This window comes from Molothrus aeneus, chromosome 5 (assembly GCF_037042795.1).
Source record: "Molothrus aeneus isolate 106 chromosome 5, BPBGC_Maene_1.0, whole genome shotgun sequence".
In the NCBI taxonomy this organism is placed as follows: domain Eukaryota; kingdom Metazoa; phylum Chordata; class Aves; order Passeriformes; family Icteridae; genus Molothrus; species Molothrus aeneus.
In genome coordinates this window covers 69,529,894-69,550,427 of record NC_089650.1, presented here as the reverse complement: position 1 = coordinate 69,550,427, position 20,534 = coordinate 69,529,894, and the positions used below count along the sequence as shown (strand labels likewise).

Genomic DNA, 20,534 nt, shown 5'->3' with positions numbered 1-20,534 from the left:
CCTGGATAAATCATTTGGGATCTGCCCAGAGGGGTGGCTCCAACCAGGAAAAGCTGCTTCCAAAACCTGGAGCTGCTTTTTGGGTTGAGAATTCACCATAAACCCTCCTTTTCCCTGTTGTGCCACCTTTTTATTGAGAATTTGCCATAAATTCTCCTTTTCCCTGTTGTACCACCTTTTTGGATTGAGAATTTGCCATAAATCCTCCTTTTCTCTGTTCTGTCACTTTTTTGGATTGAGAATTTGCCATAAATCCTCATTTCCCCTGTTGTACCACCTTTTTATTGAAAATATGCAATAAATCCTCCTTTTCCCTGTTGTGCCACCTTTTTATTGAGAATTTGCCATAAATTCTCATTTCCCTGTTGTAACACCTTTCTGAATTGAAAATTTACCACAAATCCTCCTTTTCTCTGTTCTGTCACCTTTTTGGATTGAGAATTTGGCATAAATCCTCATTTTCCCTGTTGTGCCACCTTTTTGAACTGAGAATTTACCATAAATTCTCCTTTTCCCTGTTGTGCCACCTTTTTGGATTGAGAATTTGCTATAAATCCTCATTTCCCCTGTTGTACCACCTTTCTGAATTGAAAATTTTCCACAAATCCTCCTTTTCTCTGTTCTGTCATTTTTTTGGATTGAGAATTTACCATAAATCCTCATTTCCCCTGTTGTACCACCTTTCTGAATTGAAAATTTACCATAAATCCTCCTTTTCTCTATTCTGTCACCTTTTTGGATTGAGAATTTGCCAGAAATTCTCCTTTTTCCTGTTGTGCCACCTTTCTGAATTGAGAATTTGCCATAAATCCTCCTTTTCCCTGTTGTGCCACCATCCCAGAGATCCCAGCAAACACAGCCCAGGTGGGAATTTCCCTGAATTCTGCAGGAATCCTTTTAGACCAACAGCAACTCTTGTTTCTGACAGGGATAAAAACAGGGAAGAAACTCAGGTCCGGGATATTGACTCCATCCATGGAAAAAGCTCCTTCCAGGACTCAAAAAACATGCAAGTTTTCTTTTCAGAGCAACCAAAAAAGCCTGAAAAAATCCGCATTTAACCATTTAAATGCTGCCAACCTCCCCCACCTTCACGTGACACCTCAGGAGAGGCACTGGGGGTCCTCCCTGCCCAAAGGAGGAGCAGCCCCAGGTGAGTGCAGCACGGAGCCCAGCTGGGACTGAAATCCCTCCCTTGTTTCCCAGGAATTGGGACACAATCACAATTCCAGCCGTGCTTGGACTGGGGGATCCTCCACAAACCCAAGGCTGAAGCCAGAACCACCTCCAAGAGGAAGGAGAGCTCCAAACATCTCCACGCTACCAAGGGAATTTCAGGAACAGCCTGGCAGGATTCAGCTGCAAGAGCTGGAGCAGATTTCCCAAGGGAAGCTGGAGTTCCATCAAATATTTACATTCTGCAGCTCCCACAAGTTGAAATCAGGTCACGGATCCATTTTGCTGAGCTGAGCTGCAGCGAGCGCTGATCCCGACCCTAAATCCTGCCTGGATCTTTGGGGGAAAACCAAAGAAAGGGTGGAGAGGGTGGGGAACACGCTGGGAATGAAACAATCCCTTCCTTCACTTTGTCCTTGGGCTCAAGCCTCCCAAATGGAAGAGCTGCTCTGCAGGCAAGGACAGGAGCATCCTCTCCCTGCACTCCTTCCCAAGGATTCCCCCCCAGCCTCATTCCATGCACACAAACTGCCCAGGCCAGGAGCAGCTCCATGGAAATCCTCCTTTTGTCCTGATCCAGGAATGAGCACAATTCTCTGCTCCTTTCTCTGAACTGCAAATTCTCCCGTGCCAACAAAAATGAAACTCCTCATCCCTACACACACACGCTGATATCCATGGGTTAAGCAAGGAATTTTCCTGATTTTTAATCCTGGCTGGAAAAATTGGGAAAAACTCCCAACCAACAGTGCTGTGCTTTGGCCTTGCCTGAATTCTTTACTTCTTCCAATCCCTGTTTAAATGGAAGCTCTCTGCCCATGGAGCAGGGCTGGAGCTCAGCCACTGAGGCCCTCCCAACCCAAACCATTCCATGGACAGCACAAAGCTCTTCCAGAGCTTTCCATGATCTGGTTAGCAGCAACCAGCACTAAAAACCTGACTGGCTCTGTATTTATTTGTATGCATAAAAAGGACACAGTGCCCATCAACATCCAGCTAGAAATGAAATTCCAAGTTCTACGGGAAGCAGGAGGGAGGGAAAAATAATTCCCAGCACTGGGGCAGGTTCATTGTCACACAGCACATCCCAATGAATGCCCTGTGCAGGATTCCAGGTGAGCATTCCATCAGACAGCTCCGGGATTTTGGGGTTTTCTCCATGACATGGAGCTGAGGTCACAGCAGGGATTCCAGCTGCTGGACTGGTTATAAATCTCTAATTTAATATTTTACAGCAAAATTCCCACTGAACTCCTGGAAAAGGCAGTGCTTGGGAAGGGTGTGAGCAGCACAGTCCACACCCTTTCTGTATGGAGAAAGGTTACCAATATCTAATTTAACATTTTACAGCAAAATTCCCACTGAACTCCTGGAAAAGGCAGTGCTTGGGAAGGGTGTGAGCAGCACAGTCCACACCCTTTCTGTATGGAGTCCAGGACTGCCTTTGGAATAAAAGCATAAAATCCATGTGGATAAAAAGGCTTTGGGTGATAAGAGAAAAGCCCTAGACATCCCTAAGGAATTCCACACCAGGAAGGGATGCACATGTTCCCACCCTGGAAAACCAACCTGGGAAACCACTGGTGCTGCACCCACAGCCTGGAGTGAGAATTCCCTGGATTGCCAAAAACCCTGGAGGAGCAGGGGTGTTAAATGCAAACCCCAGCTCACCAAAGGCTGGCAATTCCTCAGGGCTGGAAACTGGGAATGGGGAAGATTCCCACCCTAATGCCTGGATAACCTGGAAATGGAGAAGATTCCCACCCCAGTACCTGGAAAATTTGGGAAACCTGGAAGATTCCCACCTCAACACCTGGATAACTTGGGAATGTGGAAGATTCCCACCCTAATACCTGGATAACCTGGAAATGGGGAAGATTCCCACCCCAATACCTTGGGAATGTGGAAGATTTCCACCCCAACTCCTGGATAACCTGGAAATGGGGAAGATTCCCACCCTAATACCAGAATGACTTGGGAATCCTGGAAGATTCCCACCCCAATACCTGGATAACCTGGAAATGGGGAAGATTTCCACCATAATACCTGGAAAACATGGAAAATCCCCACGCTAATACCTTGGAAATGTGGAAGATTCCCACCTCAATACCTGGATAACCTGGAAATGGAGAAGATTCCCACCCCAATACCTTGGGAATGTGGAAGATTCCCACCCCAACTCCTGGATAATTGGGAAATGTGGAAGATTCCCACCCTAATACCAGAATGACTTGGGAAACCTGGAAGATTCCCACCCCAACACCTGGATAACCTGGAAATGGGGAAGATTCCCACCCTAACACCAGGATAATCAGGAATGGGGAAGATTCCCACCCTAATACCTGGATAATTGGGAAATGTAGGAGATTCCCACCCTTACACCTGGGAAACATGGAAGATTCCCTCCTAATACCTTGGGAATATAGAAGATTCCCACCCTAATACCTGGGAAACATGGAAGATTCCCACCCTAATACCTGGATAATTGGGGAATGTGAAGATTCCCACCCTAATACCAGGATAACTTGGGAATGGGGAAGATTCCCACCCCAATACCTGGAAAATTGGGAAATGTGGGAAATTCCCACCCTAATACCTGGATAACATGGATGATTCCCATCCTAATACCTGGATAATTAGGAAATGTGGAAGATTCCCACCCTAATACCTTGGGAATGTGAGAGATTCCCACCCCAATACCTGGATAACCTGGGAATCCTGGAAGATTCCCACCCCAATACCAGGATAACCTGGAAATGTGGAAGATTCCCACCCTAACACTTTGGGAATGTGAGAGATTCCCACCCCAGCTCCTGGATAACTTGGGAATGTGGAAGATTCCCACCCTAATACCAGGATAACCTGGAAATGTGGAAGATTCCCACCCTAACACCAGGATAACTTGAGAATGGGGAAGATTCCTACCCTAATACCTTGGGAATGTGGAAGATTCCCACCCCAATACCTGGATAACCTGGAAATGGAGAAGATTCCCACCCCAATACCTGGATAACTTGGGAATGGGGAAGATTCCCACCCTAATACCTGGATAATTAGGAAATGGGGAAGATTCCCACCCTAATACCTTGGGAATGCGAGAGATTCCCACCCCAATACCTGGATAACCTGGGAATCCTGGAAGATTCCCACCCCAATACCAGGATAACCTGGGAATCCTGGAAGATTCCCACCCCAATACCAGGATAACCTGGGAATCCTGGAAGATTCCCACCCCAATACCTGGATAACCTGGGAATCCTGGAAGATTCCCACCCCAATACCAGGATAACTTGGGAATGGGGAAGACTCCCACAGAATCCCAGGATGGTTTGGGCTGGAAGGGCTCATCAAGCTCATCAATCCCCCCTGCCATGGGGACATTTCCCACATTTTCCTGGTTGCTTTTCCCCCGTCCAGGCAGAGCTCAGAGTCTGGGAGCTACGGGGAAGAGGAAAGGGGGCCGTTCCCAAAGGCACATCCCAATCTGCCAGCCTTGCCCAGGATGACACCAATGTGCTCTGTGCTTATCTGGGCAAAGAGAAAGGACACAGTGAGCACAAACATCCATGAAAAATGAAAATCCAGGTGCACTTTGGGATCAGTTCCAGAGGATTTCCCACCCATCCCAAAGTCCCCACACGTGGATTTGCTCATGGACTGAGGCCAGCTGGACACTTCTCCCTCCCCAGACACCCAAGGGCCTGCAAGGGAAGTGGTTTTGAAATCTGAAATGTTGGATTTTTAACCCCACTTCAGACCAATTTCAGGGATTCCCTGCCTGGGGAACCATCCCAAGAAGGCTGAGGACCCGTGGTAGGAGGTGGGGAGAGGGCACAAGGACCAATCCTCCGTCCCAGTCCCAGCTGGCTTTGCCTGGGGATGCTCCCATTTTCCAGGGATGCTCCCACCCTGGAGCTTCACTCCCTGTCAGGCCCCTCCTTGGCAAAGGCTCAAATTGATTTTTGAGGGAATTTGAAGTGAGGAGCCCTCTAGGAGCACTCACTAACACAAGGAGTTTTTATCCCTCAAATCCCAGGAGCTTCCCAAAACAATAAATGGAGCACAAGCCAGGAGAAATCTGTGAAATCCTGGCTGGAATTCAATGAAATTTAAAAAAAAAGAAATAAATTAAATCCAGCTGCATTCCTGTACCAGCTGCCACAATGCCTCATTCTACACACACACATATATATATATATATTTATACATATATTCCATATGTTCTGTGCACACACCAGGTGTTCTGTTGGGAAAACACTTGGGAAAAAGGGAAAACAGAAATGCAAGGGAAAATAGAAATATCTGCACCTGCAGGTAACTGGGACAGAGATGGAGGAAAATGAGAGCTGGGTGTGAGGATACAGAAAATATAATAATACAGATAATATAGAAATAATGATATAAAATTTATAAATATAGATAAATTTATAAATATAGATAAATTTATAAATATATATAGTTTATAAATATAGATAGAATTTATAAATATAGAGGGAGTTTATAAATATTGAGAGATTTTTTTATAAAAATATGTAGCATATATAGAATTTATTTGAGAAATTGAGGCTCTGGGCATTTTGAGTGTAAATTTTCCAGTTGTGGTATTTGATTATTAACAAATCCTGCAGATTTTAAACTAAATAGTAAATAAATAGTAAATAAATTCCAGGTTGTTTCTGCTGTATCCAAGCAAGGCAGGACATTCCCAGTCTGGATTTCCTCCTGTTTGTGGCATTAAGGAGAATTCATCTCCAGCTCTCTGCAGGAGCAGGGAGTGATCAAAAACACCAAATTCCCACAAATTCCTGTGACCTGGGAGCTCCAAGGAGCCCTCCCAGTCCTCCCCAACTCCTCTTTGGGAAAGCAGGAAAGGCAGGAATTTCCCTGAAGATTTTAAATCCCAGGAAAAGGAGAGAAACAGGATCCCAAACAGGGAAAGGAGAGAAACAGAATCCCAAACGGGGAAAGGAAATCCCAAACAGGGAAAGGAGAATCCCAAACAGGGAAAAGGAGAGAAGCAGAATCCCAAACAGGGAAAGGAGAATCCCAAACAGGGAAAAGAGAATCCTAAACAGGGAAAGGAAAATCCCAAACAGGGAAAGGAAAATCCCAAACAGGGAAAAGGAGAATCCCAAAGAAGGAAAAGAGAATCCTAAACAGGGAAAGGAGAATCCCAAACAGGGCAAGGAGAATCCCAAACAGGGAAAAGGAAATCCCAAAGAAGGAAAAGAGAATCCTAAACAGGGAAAGGAGAATCCCAAACAGGGAAAAGGAAAATCCCAAACAGGGAAAGGAGAATCCCAAACAGGGAAAAGAAAATCCCAAACAGGGAAAAGGAGAGAAACAGAATCCCAAACGGGGAAAGGAGAGAAACAGAATCCCAAACGGGGAAAGGAGAGAAACAGAATCCCAAACGGGGAAAGGAAAGAAGAAAAATCCTAAACAGGGAAAAGGAGAATCCTAAACATGGAAAAGGAGAGAAACAGAATCCCAAACAGGGAAAGGAGAATCCCAAACAGGGAAAGGAGAGAAGCAGAATCCCAAACAGGGAAAGGAGAGAAGAAAAATCCTAAACAGGGAAAAGGAGAATCCCAAACAGGGAAAAGAGAATCCTAAACAGGGAAAAGAGAATCCTAAACAGGGAAAAGGAGAGAAGCAGAATCCCAAACAGGGAAAGGAGAGAAACAGAATCCCAAACAGGGAAAAGAGAATCCTAAACAGGGAAAAGAGAATCCTAAACAGGGAAAAGGAGAGAAGCAGAATCCCAAACAGGGAAAGGAGAATCCCAAACAGGGAAAGGAGAGAAGCAAAATCCTCAACAGCTCCAACACTTTGGAAATGGAAGCAGACCTGGAGCAGGGAGGTGCCTCCTCATAAATGCAGGAACATTCCCAATCCTTGCCTGAAACACCAGGAGCAGCAGGAGTTGGGATGGTTTTGGAGCAAGTGCTGCAGTTAAACCCTGGGAATTGGGATATTCGGGGATTCGTTTGTCCTGATGGGAACACTGGAGCCAGAGCCAGGCTGCCAGGCCTGCACCAGGCTCTGCTGGAATTCCTGCTTGTCCTGGGATGTGCATTTCCCGTCTGGGAATTTCTCCTGTTGGGAAAAATCATCCCAAAACATCCAGGACCTGTCAGTCCCACAGCAAATCCAGGAACACTGCAGGGGTTATGGGGCTGTCCCAGGGATCTCCACACACAAAAACTCGGGATGATTTGGGTTCTCAAGTGTGGGAAAACAGAAATTCCCAGGGCAGTTTTTAGGGAGCAGCAATAATGTGAAAAGCAGGGAATGAATGCCAGGGATCTCTGAGGATGGAGGAGAAGATCTGGCAGGAAAAGATCCAAAAAGCTTTTCCTGGAGACAAAGAGATCCCTGATCCTTCAGGGATTCCCAGAACATCCCCACCTTTGCCAAGGACTGCTCTGGAACCCACTGGAAAACCTCTCCTGGCCAGGCTGGTGCTTTGGGACAGAACACAGGGATTCCCTGGATTCATCTTTGGGATAAAACATTCTCAAAGATTCGAAAATAATCCAAGGGAATTCTTCACCACCATTTTTCTGGAGCACATGGATACACTCCAAAAAAAAAAAAAAACAGAGTAAAATCGAGGAAAAGCAAAAAAAATCCTTTTAAAAAGTCAGATTTTGTGCAAAAAAAATCATGCCAGGATCAAAGATTTTTGGGATGGAAGGAATATTTCAGCCCCCAGTCCTCCTGGGATATGAAGGGAAGGTGCAAGGATGGGGTTTGTGCTCTAAGCTTGGGGATAAAGTAAATTCCATAAAAATGTGGAGTTTACTCAAGGAAAAGCTGCTGGATTCCGTATTTTATCCAAGGAGGGACTCAATGGACAATGAGAACTCTGCTGAGAGCAGGAACAAGCCCAGGGCCTCCTGCCCTTCTGTGGGCTCCAAAATCCCTGAAATCTTTCACTTCCACCCCTAAAAATGACAGAGTTCCACAGGAAACTCCTTCCCTGCTAATTACAATTATTACCCAGAGCTCAGGCTGGGTTAGGAAGGGGAGAATTCCATCATTCCCAGTCTCTAAAAATCAGAGATTTCCACAGGAAATTCCTTCCCTGTTAAATACAATTATTACCCAGAGCTCAGGGTGGGTTAGAATGGGAAAATTCTCATTTCCATCACTCCCAGTGCTCCCAGTCCTAAAAATCAGAGATTTCCACAGGAAACTTCTTCTTTATTAATTATAATTATTTTTCAGAGGTCAGGCTGGGTTAGGAATGGGAATTCCATCACTCCCAGTCTCTAAAGTCAGAGATTTCCACAGGAAATTCCATCCTTATTAATTATAATTATTTTCCAGAGCTCAGACTATGTTGGGAATGGGAAAATGCTCATTTCCATCCCTCCCAGTGCTCCCAGTCTCAAAAAATTACAGATTTCCATAGGAAACTTCTTCCCGGATAATTATAATTATTTTCCAGAGCTCAGGCAGGGTAAGGAATGGGAATTCCATCACTCCCAGTCCTAAAAATCAGAGATTTCCATAGGAAACTCCTTCCCCATTGATTATATTTTTTTCCAGAGCTCAGGCAGGGTTAGGAATGGGAGAATTCTCATTTCCATCACTCCCAGTCTCTAAAAATCAGAGATTTCCACAGGAAACTCCTTCCCTGTTAATTATAATTATTACCCAGAGCACAGGCAGGGTAAGGAATGGGAATTCCATCACTCCCAGTCTCTAAAAATCACAGATTTCCACAGGAAACTCCTTCCCTATTAATTATAATTATTTTCCAGAGCTCAGACTATGTTGGGAATGGGAAAATGCTCATTTCCATCCCTCCCAGTGCTCCCAGTCTCAAAAAATGACAGATTTCCATAGGAAACTCCTTCCCTGATAACTATAATTATTTTCCAGAGCTCAGGCAGGGTTAGGAAGGTGGAAAATTCTCATTTCCATCACTCCCAGTCTCAAAAAATGACAGATTTCCATAGGAATCTTCTTCCCTGTTAATTATAATTATTTTCCAGGCAGGGTAAGGAATGGGAGAATTCTCATTTCCCTCATTCCCAGTCTCTAAAAATCAGAGATTTCCATAGGAAATTCCTTCCCTATTAATAATTGTAATTATTACCCAGAGCTCAGGCAGGGTTAGGAATGGGAGAATTCTCATTTCCATCACTCCCAGTCTCTAAAAATCAGAGATTTCCATAGGAAACTCCTTTCCTATTAATTATAATTTTTTTTCCAGAGCTCATGCAGGGTTAGGAACGGCAGAATTCTCATTTCCATCGCTCCCAGTGCTCCCAGTCCAGCTTTTATCAGCCTTGCCCAAAGCAGAGATAATCAGGATCCCCCAGGAGCCTTCACGCAGGCCTGGCTCTCCCAGATAAGCTGGGCTGGGGCAGCAAAAATGGGAAATAAAGGCAAAAACCCCTCTCCTGCAGCCTCCTGGGAGCTCTCCTGAGTTCCAGAACTTTCCTTGGAGCTGCCCAGCTTTTCCTGAGCTCGGCTCTAGCAGGGATTTGATCCATCCCAACTCCTGTGGCCAGCAAGAGCTCAGATTCGTTTAGGGAGAAAAACGGGGGTTTTCAGGAAAATGGGGGTTTTCAGAAAAAAATGGGGGTTTCAGAAAAATGGGGGTTTTCAGAAAAATGGGGGTTTCAGAAAAATGGGGGGTTTCAGAAAAATGGGGGTTTTCAGAACAATGGGGGTTTTCAGCAAAATGGGGGGTTTCAGAAAAATGGGGGGTTTCAGAAAAATGGGGGTTTCAGGAAAATGGGGGTTTTCAGAAAAATGGGGGGTTTCAGAAAAATGGGGGGTTTTCAGAAAAATGGGGGTTTTCAGCAAAATGGGGGTTTTCAGAACAATGGGGGTTTTCAGGAAAATGGGGGTTTCAGCAAAATGGTGGTTTCAGAAAAAAATTGGGGTTTCAGAAAAACGGGAGTTTTCAGAAAAATGGGGGTTTTCAGAAAAATGGGGGTTTTCAGGAAAATGGGGGTTTCAGGAAAATGGGGGGTTTCAGAAAAATGGGGTTTTCAGAAAAATGGGGGGTTTTCAGAAAAATGGGGGGTTTCAGAAAAATGGGGATTTTCAGGAAAATGGGGGTTTCAGAAAAATGGGGGTTTTCAGGAAAATGGGGGTTTCAGGAAAATGGGGGTTTTCAGAAAAATGGGGGTTTTCAGAAAAAATGGGGGTTTTCAGGAAAATGGGGGTTTCAGGAAAATGGGGGTTTCAGGAAAATGGGGGGTTTCGGAAAAATTGGGGTTTCAGGAAAATGGGGGTTTCAGGAAAATGGGGGTTTCAGGAAAATGGGGGTTTTCAGAAAAATGGGGGTTTTTGGAAAAATGGGGGTTTTCAGGAAAATGGGGGTTTCAGAAAAATGGGGGTTTTCAGGAAAATGGGGGTTTCAGGAAAATGGGGGGTTTCAGAACAATGGGGGTTTTCGGAAAAATGGGGGTTTTCGGAAAAATGGGGGGTTTCGGAAAAATTGGGGTTTCAGGAAAATGGGGGGTTTCAGAAAATCCTGAGGAGAAAAATGGGGTTTTTCAGGAAGAGGAAACTTTTGGGAAGGAAGAAAAGGATGAAGACTTGGGGAAGGAAATAAATGAGGTTTCAGCAAGAGCTCAAAGATCAAACAGGGTGTTTTCTACAAGAGGAAGATTTTGGGGAGGAAAAAAGAGGTTTTGCAGCAAGAGGCAGGTTTTGGGAAGGAAAAAAAAAGGATATTCCAGCAACAGGGAGATTTTGGGAAGAAAGAAAGGAGGGTTCAGCAAGATCTCGAGGAGAAAAAAGGGGATTTTCAGGAAGAGGAAGATTTTGGGAACGAAAAAAGCAGATTTTCCAACAAGAGGCAGGTTTTGGGAAGAAAAATATGAGGTTTCAGCAAGATCTTGAGGGGAAAAAAGGGATTTTCTACAAGAGGAAGATTTTGGGAAGGGAAAAAGGATTTTCCAGCAAGAAGAAGACTTTGGGAAGAAAGAAAGGAGGTTTCAGCAAGATTCTGAGGAGAAAAAAGGGGTTTTTCTACAAGAGGAAGATTTTGGGAAGGAAGAAAGGGATTTTTCAGCAAGAGGAAGATTTTAGGAAGAAAAAAGGGTTTTTCAGGAAAATGCAGTTTTTTTGGAAGAAAAAAATTAGGTTTCAGCAAGAGCTTGAAGATAAAAACAGAGTTTTTCTAAAAGAGGAAGATTTTGGGAAGGAAAAAAGGGGTTTTACACCAAGAAGCAGGTTTTTGGGAAGAAAAATATGAGGTTTCAGCAAGATCTTGAGGAGAAAAAGGGGGTTTTTCAGCAAGAGGAGGATTTTGGGAAGAAAAAAGGGTTTTTTTCAGCAAGAAGCAGTTTCTTGGTAAGAAAAAAATGAGGTTTCAGCAAGAGCTTGAAGATAAGAAAGGGGATTTTCAGGAAGAGGAAGATTTTGGGAACGAAAAAAGCAGATTTTCCAGCAAGAGGCAGTTTTTGGGAAGAAAAATATGAGGTTTCAGCAAGATCTTGAGGGGAAAAAAGGAGTTTTTCTACAAGAGAAAGATTTAGGAAGGAAAAAAAGGAGGTTTTAGCAAGAGGCATTTTTTAGGAAGAAAAGAAGGGTTTTCTGCCACTTGAACAGAGACTTGTAGGGTGAGGGAAGCTCCTCATGAGGTCTGGCATGAACCAGTGGAAACACAACAGATTGAAAGAGGAGAGGGATGGAAAACTGAGAGAAAAGCAGCAGAATCAGCCCAAAAAGGGCCAAAAGATGTGAGCAGAAACTGCTCCCTGCACATGGGCCCGGCCCTGGATCCCTGCAGTGTCCAACCAGGCTGGGCTGGGGCTGGAGCAGCCGGCGACACCGGGAGCAGCTGGGGCTGGGGTTTAGGGTCCCAAGCCATGATCCCATGAGGTTTAAAATCCCATTCCATGAGGTTTAAAATCCCATTCCATGATTCCATGAGGTTTAAAATCCCATTCCATGAGGTTTAAAATCCCATTCCATGATTCCATGAGGTTTAAAATCCCATTCCATGAGGTTTAAAATCCCATTCCATGATTCCATGAGGTTTAAAATCCCAATCCATGATTCCATAAGGTTTAAAATCCCAATCCATGAGGTTTAAGATCCCATTCCATGAGATTTGAGATCCCATTCTATGAGGTTTAAGATCCCATTCCATGAGATTTGAGATCCCATTCCATGAGGTTTAAGATCCCATTCCATGAGGTTTAAGATCCCAATCCATGATTCTATCAGGTTTAAGATCCCAATCCATGAGGTTTAAGATCCCAAGCCATGATTCTATCAGGTTTAAGATCCCATTCCATGAGGTTTAAGACCCCAATCCATGATTCTATCAGGTTTAAGATCCCAATCCATGAGGTTTAAGATCCCAATCCATGATTCTATCAGGTTTAAGATCCCAATCCATTATTTTATGAGGTTTAAAATCCCATTCCATGATTCCATGAGGTTTCAGATCCCATTCCATGAGGTTTGAGATCCCATTCCATGAGGTTTAAGACCCCAATCCATGATTCTATCAGGTTTAAGATCCCAATCCATGAGGTTTAAGATCCCAATCCATGATTCTATGAGGTTTAAGATCCCAATCCATTATTTTATGAGGTTTAAAATCCCATTCCATGATTCCATAAGGTTTAAAATCCCATTCCATAAAGTTTCAGATCCCATTCCATGAGGTTTCAGATCCCATTCCATGAGGTTTCAGATCCCTTTCCATGAGGTTTCAGATCCATTCCATGATTTCAGACAGCCCTGGGCTGCACTGGTTTGGGAAGGGGGAAGGAGCAAGGGCGGGCAGCAAACAGTGGGAGTTCCCATGGGAATGTGCCTCTCCAAGAGGGATTTCCAGAGCTGGCTCAGGGGGAGGAAAAGGCTCCTCAGAGCTGCAGATTCCTGCGCTCTCTCCCTCAGAAATGTCTGCACATTCCTGGGGTTCACAGGAGGCCTCAAACAACAAAAAACAAAATTCAAAAAAGGTGAAGGATGGTGCATGGGCAGCAGCAGCCTCTCCCAAAAGGCACAATTCCCACTGGAACAGAGGATTCCCCATCCCACAGAGCTCCCAAAACCCCTGAGCCTGAGGGGGTATTTGAAGGAGGCAGCCAAAGGAGGATGATGAGGTTGGAAAGGCCTTCAGCCACTGGAACGGCACCTGGAGACACCTGAGGTGGTTTCCTGCTCCCCAGGCACGCATCCAAGCTCAAACCATTTCCCAGTGGAATTCCCCACTGCTCTCCAAGGTGAAACAAGAAGATTTTTGGTGAGAAATCCCTGCTTTTCAGTTCTTCCACATGTGTATTCCCTGCTCCAAGAGGATGGAGGCTGCAGTGCAAGAACTTCCACCCACTTTTGGACAGAAAACCCCAAAGTTGGGCTCCCCCCAACACCAAGAACTGTGGTCTTTGTTCCCCCACTCCACAATAAGTGGAGTTAATTATTAAATTTTTTAATTTAATAAAACTAAATTTAATAAGTAAATAAATAAATTGATTTATAAATTTATATAAAATTGTAATAAAAATAAATTTAATAAATTTAAATTTAATAAATTTTAAATTGTAATAATTTAATACATTTTAAAATCTAATAAATTTATTAAATTTAAATTTAATAAACTTAAATTTAATTTTTTAAATTTAAATTTAATTTTTGTAATAATTAATTCCACAATAAGTGGAGTTAATGATTAAATTTTTAAATTAATAAAATTAAATGTAATAAGTAAGTAAAAATAAATTCATTTATAAATTTATAGAAAATTTAAATCAAAATGAAATTAATAAATTTTAAATTTAATAAATTTTAAAATATAATAATTTAATAATTTTTTTAATTTAATAAATTAAATTAAAAAAATAAATTTAATTTTTTAAATTTAAATTTAATTTTTTAATGATTAATTCCACAATAAGTGGATTTAATGATTAAATTTTTAAATTTAATAAAATTAAATTTAATAAATAAATACATAAATAAATTCATTTATAAATTTATAGAAAATTTAAATAAAAATAAATTTAATAATTTTAAATTTAATAAATTTTAAAATGTAATAATGTAATAAATTTTTAATTCAATAAATTTATTAAATTTAAATTTAATGAATTTAATTTTTAAAATTTAAATTTAATTTTTTAAATAATTAATTCCACAATAAGTGGAGTTAATGATTAAATTTTTAAATTTAATAAAATTAAATTTAATAAATAAATAAATTCATTTATAAATTTATATAAAATTTAAAACAAAATAAATTGAATAAATTGAAATTTAATAAATTTTAAAATTAAATAAATTTATTAAATTTAAATTTAATAAACTTAAATTTAAATTTTTTAAATTTAATTTTTTAAATAATTAATTCCACAATGAGTGGAGTTAATGATTAAATTTTTAAATTTAATAAAATTAAATTTTATAAATAAATACATAAATAAATTCATTTATAAATTTATATAAAATTTAAATCAAAATAAATTTAATAATTTTAAATTTAAAAAATTTTAAAAAGTAATAATGTAATAAATCTTAAAATTTAATAAATTTATTATTTTTTAAAAATTAAATTTATTTTTTTATTTAAATTTAATCTTTTAATAATTAATTTCACAATAAGTGGAGTCAATGATTAAATTTTTAAATTTAATAAAATTGAATTTAATAAATAAATAAATAAATTCATTTATAAATTCATATAAAATTTAAATCAAAATAAATTTCATAATTTTAAATTTAATAAATTTTAAAATGTAATAATGTAATAAATTTTTTAATTCAATAAATGTATTAAATTTAAATTTAATGAATTTCATTTTTTAAATTTAAATTTAATTTTTTTAATAATTAATTCCACAATAAGTGGAGTTAATGATTAAATTTTTAAATTTAATAAAATTAAATTTAATAAATAAATACATAAATAAATTCATTTATAAATTTATATAAAATTTAAATCAAAATAAATTTAATAATTTTAAATTTAATAAATTTTAAAAAGTAATAATGTAATAAATCTTAAAATTTAATGAATTTATTAATTTTTAAAAATTAAATTTCATTTTTAAAATTTAAATTTAATTTTTTTAATAATTAATTCCACAATAAGTGGAGTTAATGATTAAAAAAACCCACATGGAACAGAGATCGAGTTGATCAACACACAAATATGCAGCCAAATCCCACTCCCAGCTCCTCCTCCTCCTTCCAAAGGCCAAAATTCCTCTTTTCTTGGGATCTGAAATCCCATGGAAGTCCTTGTATTACACCTGCAAACTGCAGGCCCAAAGCACAGGATTTGGATGGGAAATGAGTATTTGTTACCTATAGATGGGGATTTGAAGGGGTATTTGTCAGGAAGGTCGACTCTAACTTTCCATACTCCACCTTCATAGGGTGCTGCAAGGGAGGAAAAGCAGGAGTTAGACACTGCCCAGCTGAGAGAGGACAAACAGAACCACAGCACCAGGGAAAACATCCCTGGAATAATCCACAGCTCCACTGGGAGGGAGATCCCAAAGCCTTTCCCCGCTCTGCCTCACAGGGTTTGAGGAGATCCTGGAGAAGATCTCAGCACAAAGGCACCAGAGCCTGGTTCAAACCAGGCACTGAGGGACGATCTCCTCCCCTTTGGAGATGGTCTAAAGGAAGGTGGGAAAGCCATTTGAATTCCCAACTCCATGGAAATTCCCACCAGTGACCCAGGTTTGGCCAGGTCTGGGAAAGCTCAGGGATGCTGCAGGAGCTGCCAGGGATGGGGCCTATCCATGGCCATGCTCCCAGCTGGATCCTGCCCACCCTCAGAATGTGGATTTCCCTCCATCCCCCTGAGATCTGCTCATCTGTTCCCCTCTGGAATGGCATTTCCCTATTCCCCAGGCCAGTGGATTGCTTTTCTGGAAGGGCAGGGTCAGGAACTTACTTCCTTGTGGTCCATAAAACTTCACAACAAATTCATTGAGTCCTCCTAAGATTGTGACTTCGTGTTTGCTCTCGATCCTGGTGCAGCAAGTCAAGGAAAAACATCCAATCCAGGAAACAAAAAACCCATTTACTCACACCCAAGGAATGCACCCAAAGCCCACTGACCCAAAGATTCAAATTATCCCAAGCCCCACACGGAATTTGAGCGTCCTGACACATCTGAGTGACCCCTGCCCCACAGTGATGCTGGCAAAGCCAATTCCCCACCCTCCCCTGCCCTGAGGAACCCTGGGATGAACCCTCAGGGTTTTCCATTTTCCATCCCCTCATGCACAGAGCAAGCTCGGATTTGGGAGAGCACTGGGACATGTTTGAAACAAACCCACTGCTCCAATGAATTCCACTTCCCCTCCCACAGCTCCCATGCAAATCCTGGCAATCTCTGACTTGCAAGACCAAAAACCTCCTGAGTCTGGGGAGAAATGGGGTGAAAGAACAACAGGGAGAATCAAAGTGCTTTGGGAGGAAGGGAACAGAAAGGGAAAGGCAGGTGGGAAAAAAGGGAATACAAAGGGAAAGGCAAGTGGGAAAGAGGAGAATGGAAAGGGAAAGGCAAGTGGGAAAGAGGGGAATGGAAAGGGAAAGACAAGTGGGAAAGGAGGGAATGGAAAGGGAAAGACAAGTGGGGAAGAGGGGAATGGAAAGGGAAAGGCAAGTGGGGAAAAGGGAATAGAAAAGGGAAAGGCAAGTGGGAAAGAAGGGAATAGAAAAGGGAAAGGCAAGTGGGAAAGAGGGGAATGGAAAGGGAAAGACAAGTGGGGAAAAGGGAATAGAAAAGGGAAAGGCAAGTGGGAAAGAGGAGAATGGAAAGGGAAAGGCAAGTGGGAAAGGAGGGAATGGAAAGGGAAAGACAAGTGGGGAAGAGGGGAATGGAAAGGGAAAGGCAAGTGGGGAAAAGGGAATACAAAGGGAAAGGCAAGTGGGAAAGAGGGGAATGGAAAGGGAAAGACAAGTGGGAAAGAGGGGAATGGAAAGGGAAAGGCAAGTGGGAAAGAGGGGAATGGAAAGGGAAAGGCAAGTGGGGAAAAGGGAATACAAAGGGAAAGGCAAGTGGGAAAGAGGGGAATGGAAAGGGAAAGACAAGTGGGAAAGAGGGGAATGGAAAGGGAAAGGCAAGTGGGAAAGAGGGGAATGGAAGGGGAAAGGCAAGTGGGAAAGAGGGGATTACAAAGGGAAAGGCAAGTGGGAAAGAGGGGAATGGAAAGGGAAAGGCAAGTGGGAAAGAAGGGAACACCAAGGGAAAAGCAGGAAATCTTCATCCCAAGCCAGGCTCAGTTAAGACAATTAGTGGTGGTGTTTCACAGTGAAGCTTGATAAGGAATTCTGCTGTAAATCAGGGTTAATGGATGGGGAATAATATCCTCCAGCAATTCCCTTTCATCAGTGGCGTGGCTGAGAATTACAAGGGAAGCAGGAGAAAATCAAAGGTTTGTTCCCAGCTGAACTCTGGCTCTGCAGCACCGAGGCTGCTCCCATCTGAGGGAAGGGACATGGGATATTTCATATAAAGATCCTTCACAGCACAGCAGGGCTTGGCAGGAATGTTCCAGCTGTAGGGAACTGCAGATTCCCCCTTTTTCCCCTCCTTGGATGGAAAAGATTTTCTGCTTTCATGGCACCAAGTTTGCCCAGGATTGTAGGAATTCCACAGACCCTGATGACACCTGGGCACACGCTGGAATGTTCCCAACCCACCAGGAATTCCCCAAACCCGCCAGGAACAAAGAATTCCCAGCTCAGAGCCCTGAGTTTAAGTGACAACCTATGAAATCTGCTGGATGTCACCACTGGGTGAGGGCTGGGTGAGGCTCTGCAGTTTTTGGGAGGAGATCCCAGTCCCATCTCTGGGGTTCCTCAGGATTTATTTATTGCAATCCCTCAAGCACAAGAACTCCCAGATTGGACAGACTTTATCCACAGAGTCAGCTCCAAAAGGGTTTGGACACAAGAACCTCCTTCCCCTCAATTCTCACAGGGAGAGGGAAAAGTTTACAGCTGTTTGTTTGGCTCTGGAAGTTTCTGGGCCCAGCAGGAGCAGCTCTGCCCTAAAACTTCACAGCAAGGAATTTTACTTGCTGCACCCACCCAGGAGCAGCTCCCAAAGGGCAGCTGGGAACAGAAAAATGCCCTCAGTGCTGTGATTTTCCTGCTGAAATCCAATGGAATCTCTAGAAAAGCAGCATCACCACTCCAGGTTTGTGGTGAGGAGCCTCCCAAGGAAGGGTCGTGGCTGAGGGACATTTGTCACCAGATTTCTTCATGGCACTCAAACTTTAAAACTTCCTGTTGTGGTACTAATTCCTTAGGAAATGCATCCCTGGATGACCATTCCAGGTTCCCAAAGTCCTACATAGTTCCACTGTGTGCAATGATGGCCCAGGAAATGTTTAATTGTCTGGATTTTCACGCTCACAGAAGCTTCATGGATCAGATTAAGCACAAATGGTTTTACTTTGGACTAAATCAAGTCCTGCTTAATAAAAAGCAGCTCTCCCAGGCTGATCCTGAGCAGCTCCAGCCTGGATGCTCCTCAGCTCCCTGAGTTAATGCCAACTGTAAATTCAAACTGAGTTTCCCACACTCGGACTCGATCCTGGTGTTGCCAAATTCAAAAAATATTCATGAGCCACACAGGGCCATAGCTGAATATTGTCCTTGTTGTGGCAAAGACCTAAAATTCCTATCAAAAAATCTGTGAGTGAATTAAGTTCATGAAAGGGAGAAATATTGGGGTGAAAGGTTTGGGAACAACCACGTTGTTTATCAACAGGAGACCAGAAATTCTTCCCTGTGAGGGCAGCGAGACCCTGGCACAAATCCCCAGAGCAGCTGGGGCTGCCCCTGCATCCCTGGCAGTGCCCAAGGCCAGGCTGGACACTGGGGCTGGAGCAGCCTGGGACAGGGGAAGGTGTCCCTGCCATGGTTTGGGTTGGAATCTCTAAGGTCCCTTCCCACCCAAACCATTCCCTGAGTCTGTAAGTGAGGACAGACTGAAAATGAAGTGGATTTCAGCCACAAAGCCCTTGAATCAACACAGGGGAAATCTCTGGCAGTGCATCAGCAGAAATGAAGCTGGGAAAGGCCTCCTTCCTTGAAATGAGGTGAATTCCAGTTACTAAGAGCTGGGGTGAACCACCTGCCCTCGCCCTCCTCCACCGAGGAAAAGATGACCAGGAAAGTGAAATCTTGGAATGCCACCAACAGAAGAGCTGAGAGCACTCCTGGGAGAGCTGCATGGAGCTGGTGCAGAGAACACTGCCACCCTACAAGCCTTCTCCATCTCCAGAAAGTCCTCAGGAAAGGGAGCAGTTATTGCAGGAGCTGGGACATCCAGGAATGTGAGGCAGACCATCCCACAAATGCTCTGTCCCAGCAGCACAGGGGACCAGCAGAAGGGACTGGACACCTCTGGAGCAGTGTCCAGACCACATTCCCACAGAAAGCTCCACCATCACTCCTGGTGATGGATCTGGCAGCGAATCCAGGCTCTGTTCTCTCAGCTCACGCTGAATTTTTTCCGAAAGGCGAAAACCTCACAGCCCAATCCCAGATGGATTCTGTCCCAAACGCGCCAGGAATTAATCAGCAGGAATTAATCAGCAGGAATTAATCAGCAGGCTCCCATCCAGGCCTGCTGGAGACCCACAGGCCTGAAGGAACCCAGCTGGGGGGTGTCCTCTCCTGCATCCACGCTCTGCTGATGGATCCTGCAGTGATTCCAAGGAACTCCAGGAATGAGAAATGCTCCAGGTCTTCGGCAAAGTGAGCACAGCTCCAGGAAACAACAGGAAAGGAGCACCAAGAACTTGGAGAAAGATTCCCACAAAATTAAGGTGATCTCCAGAAGTTTCAGCTGGGATTGCTGCATTTGTGTCCAGAATTGCCAGGCACCCCTCTCACTGGATACTGCTGAGCATCCCTGCAGAAAGCCCCCAGCTACTCAACCACACATCCAGCATTTTTTGGGAAGACCATTTTGGAAGAACATTTTTTGGACCTTTTAGTCTACCCTGTCCAGGCCAATCTCTCTGCACCCACATTCTCTCTCAGCACACTTTTTGCCACTCAAATTTACAAAAGCCCAAGCAATTAATGAATAAAGACTTGAAACATTCCTGATTCCAGGGGTTCACCCTGGAAGGAGCCCTTGTTCCCACAGCAGGACACAGAGCCAAGCTCACAGCTACAAACCCAGCCTGTAACACATCCCACACCCTGAAATCTTTAAAAACCATCACCCAAATCCCTCCCAAGGCTCTTGGCCTTGCTGCTTTTATCTCCTCATCACCTCAGGATGCCAACTGGACCTGGTGCCAAAAAAAAAGCCAGAGGAAAAGTCAAAGGAAAAGAGAAAAATCTGGACACGAGTCAGATCTCTGAGTTCAGAAGCCACAGAAAAGAGA

At 42.9% G+C, this 20,534-nt stretch overlaps 1 protein-coding gene across 1 annotated transcript in view; it reads right to left on the bottom strand.

The window, feature by feature from the left end:
* UBE2H (ubiquitin conjugating enzyme E2 H) overlaps nucleotides 1-20,534 on the bottom strand; it is a 60,247-nt gene that overhangs the window by 12,193 nt on the left and 27,520 nt on the right. The window contains exons 2-3 of the mRNA XM_066551088.1: nucleotides 16,070-16,146; nucleotides 15,472-15,546 (exon numbers count right to left, since the gene is read on the bottom strand). Coding sequence (XP_066407185.1) covers nucleotides 15,472-15,546; nucleotides 16,070-16,146 — 152 coding nt within the window. The remainder of the gene's footprint in view (nucleotides 1-15,471; nucleotides 15,547-16,069; nucleotides 16,147-20,534) is intronic.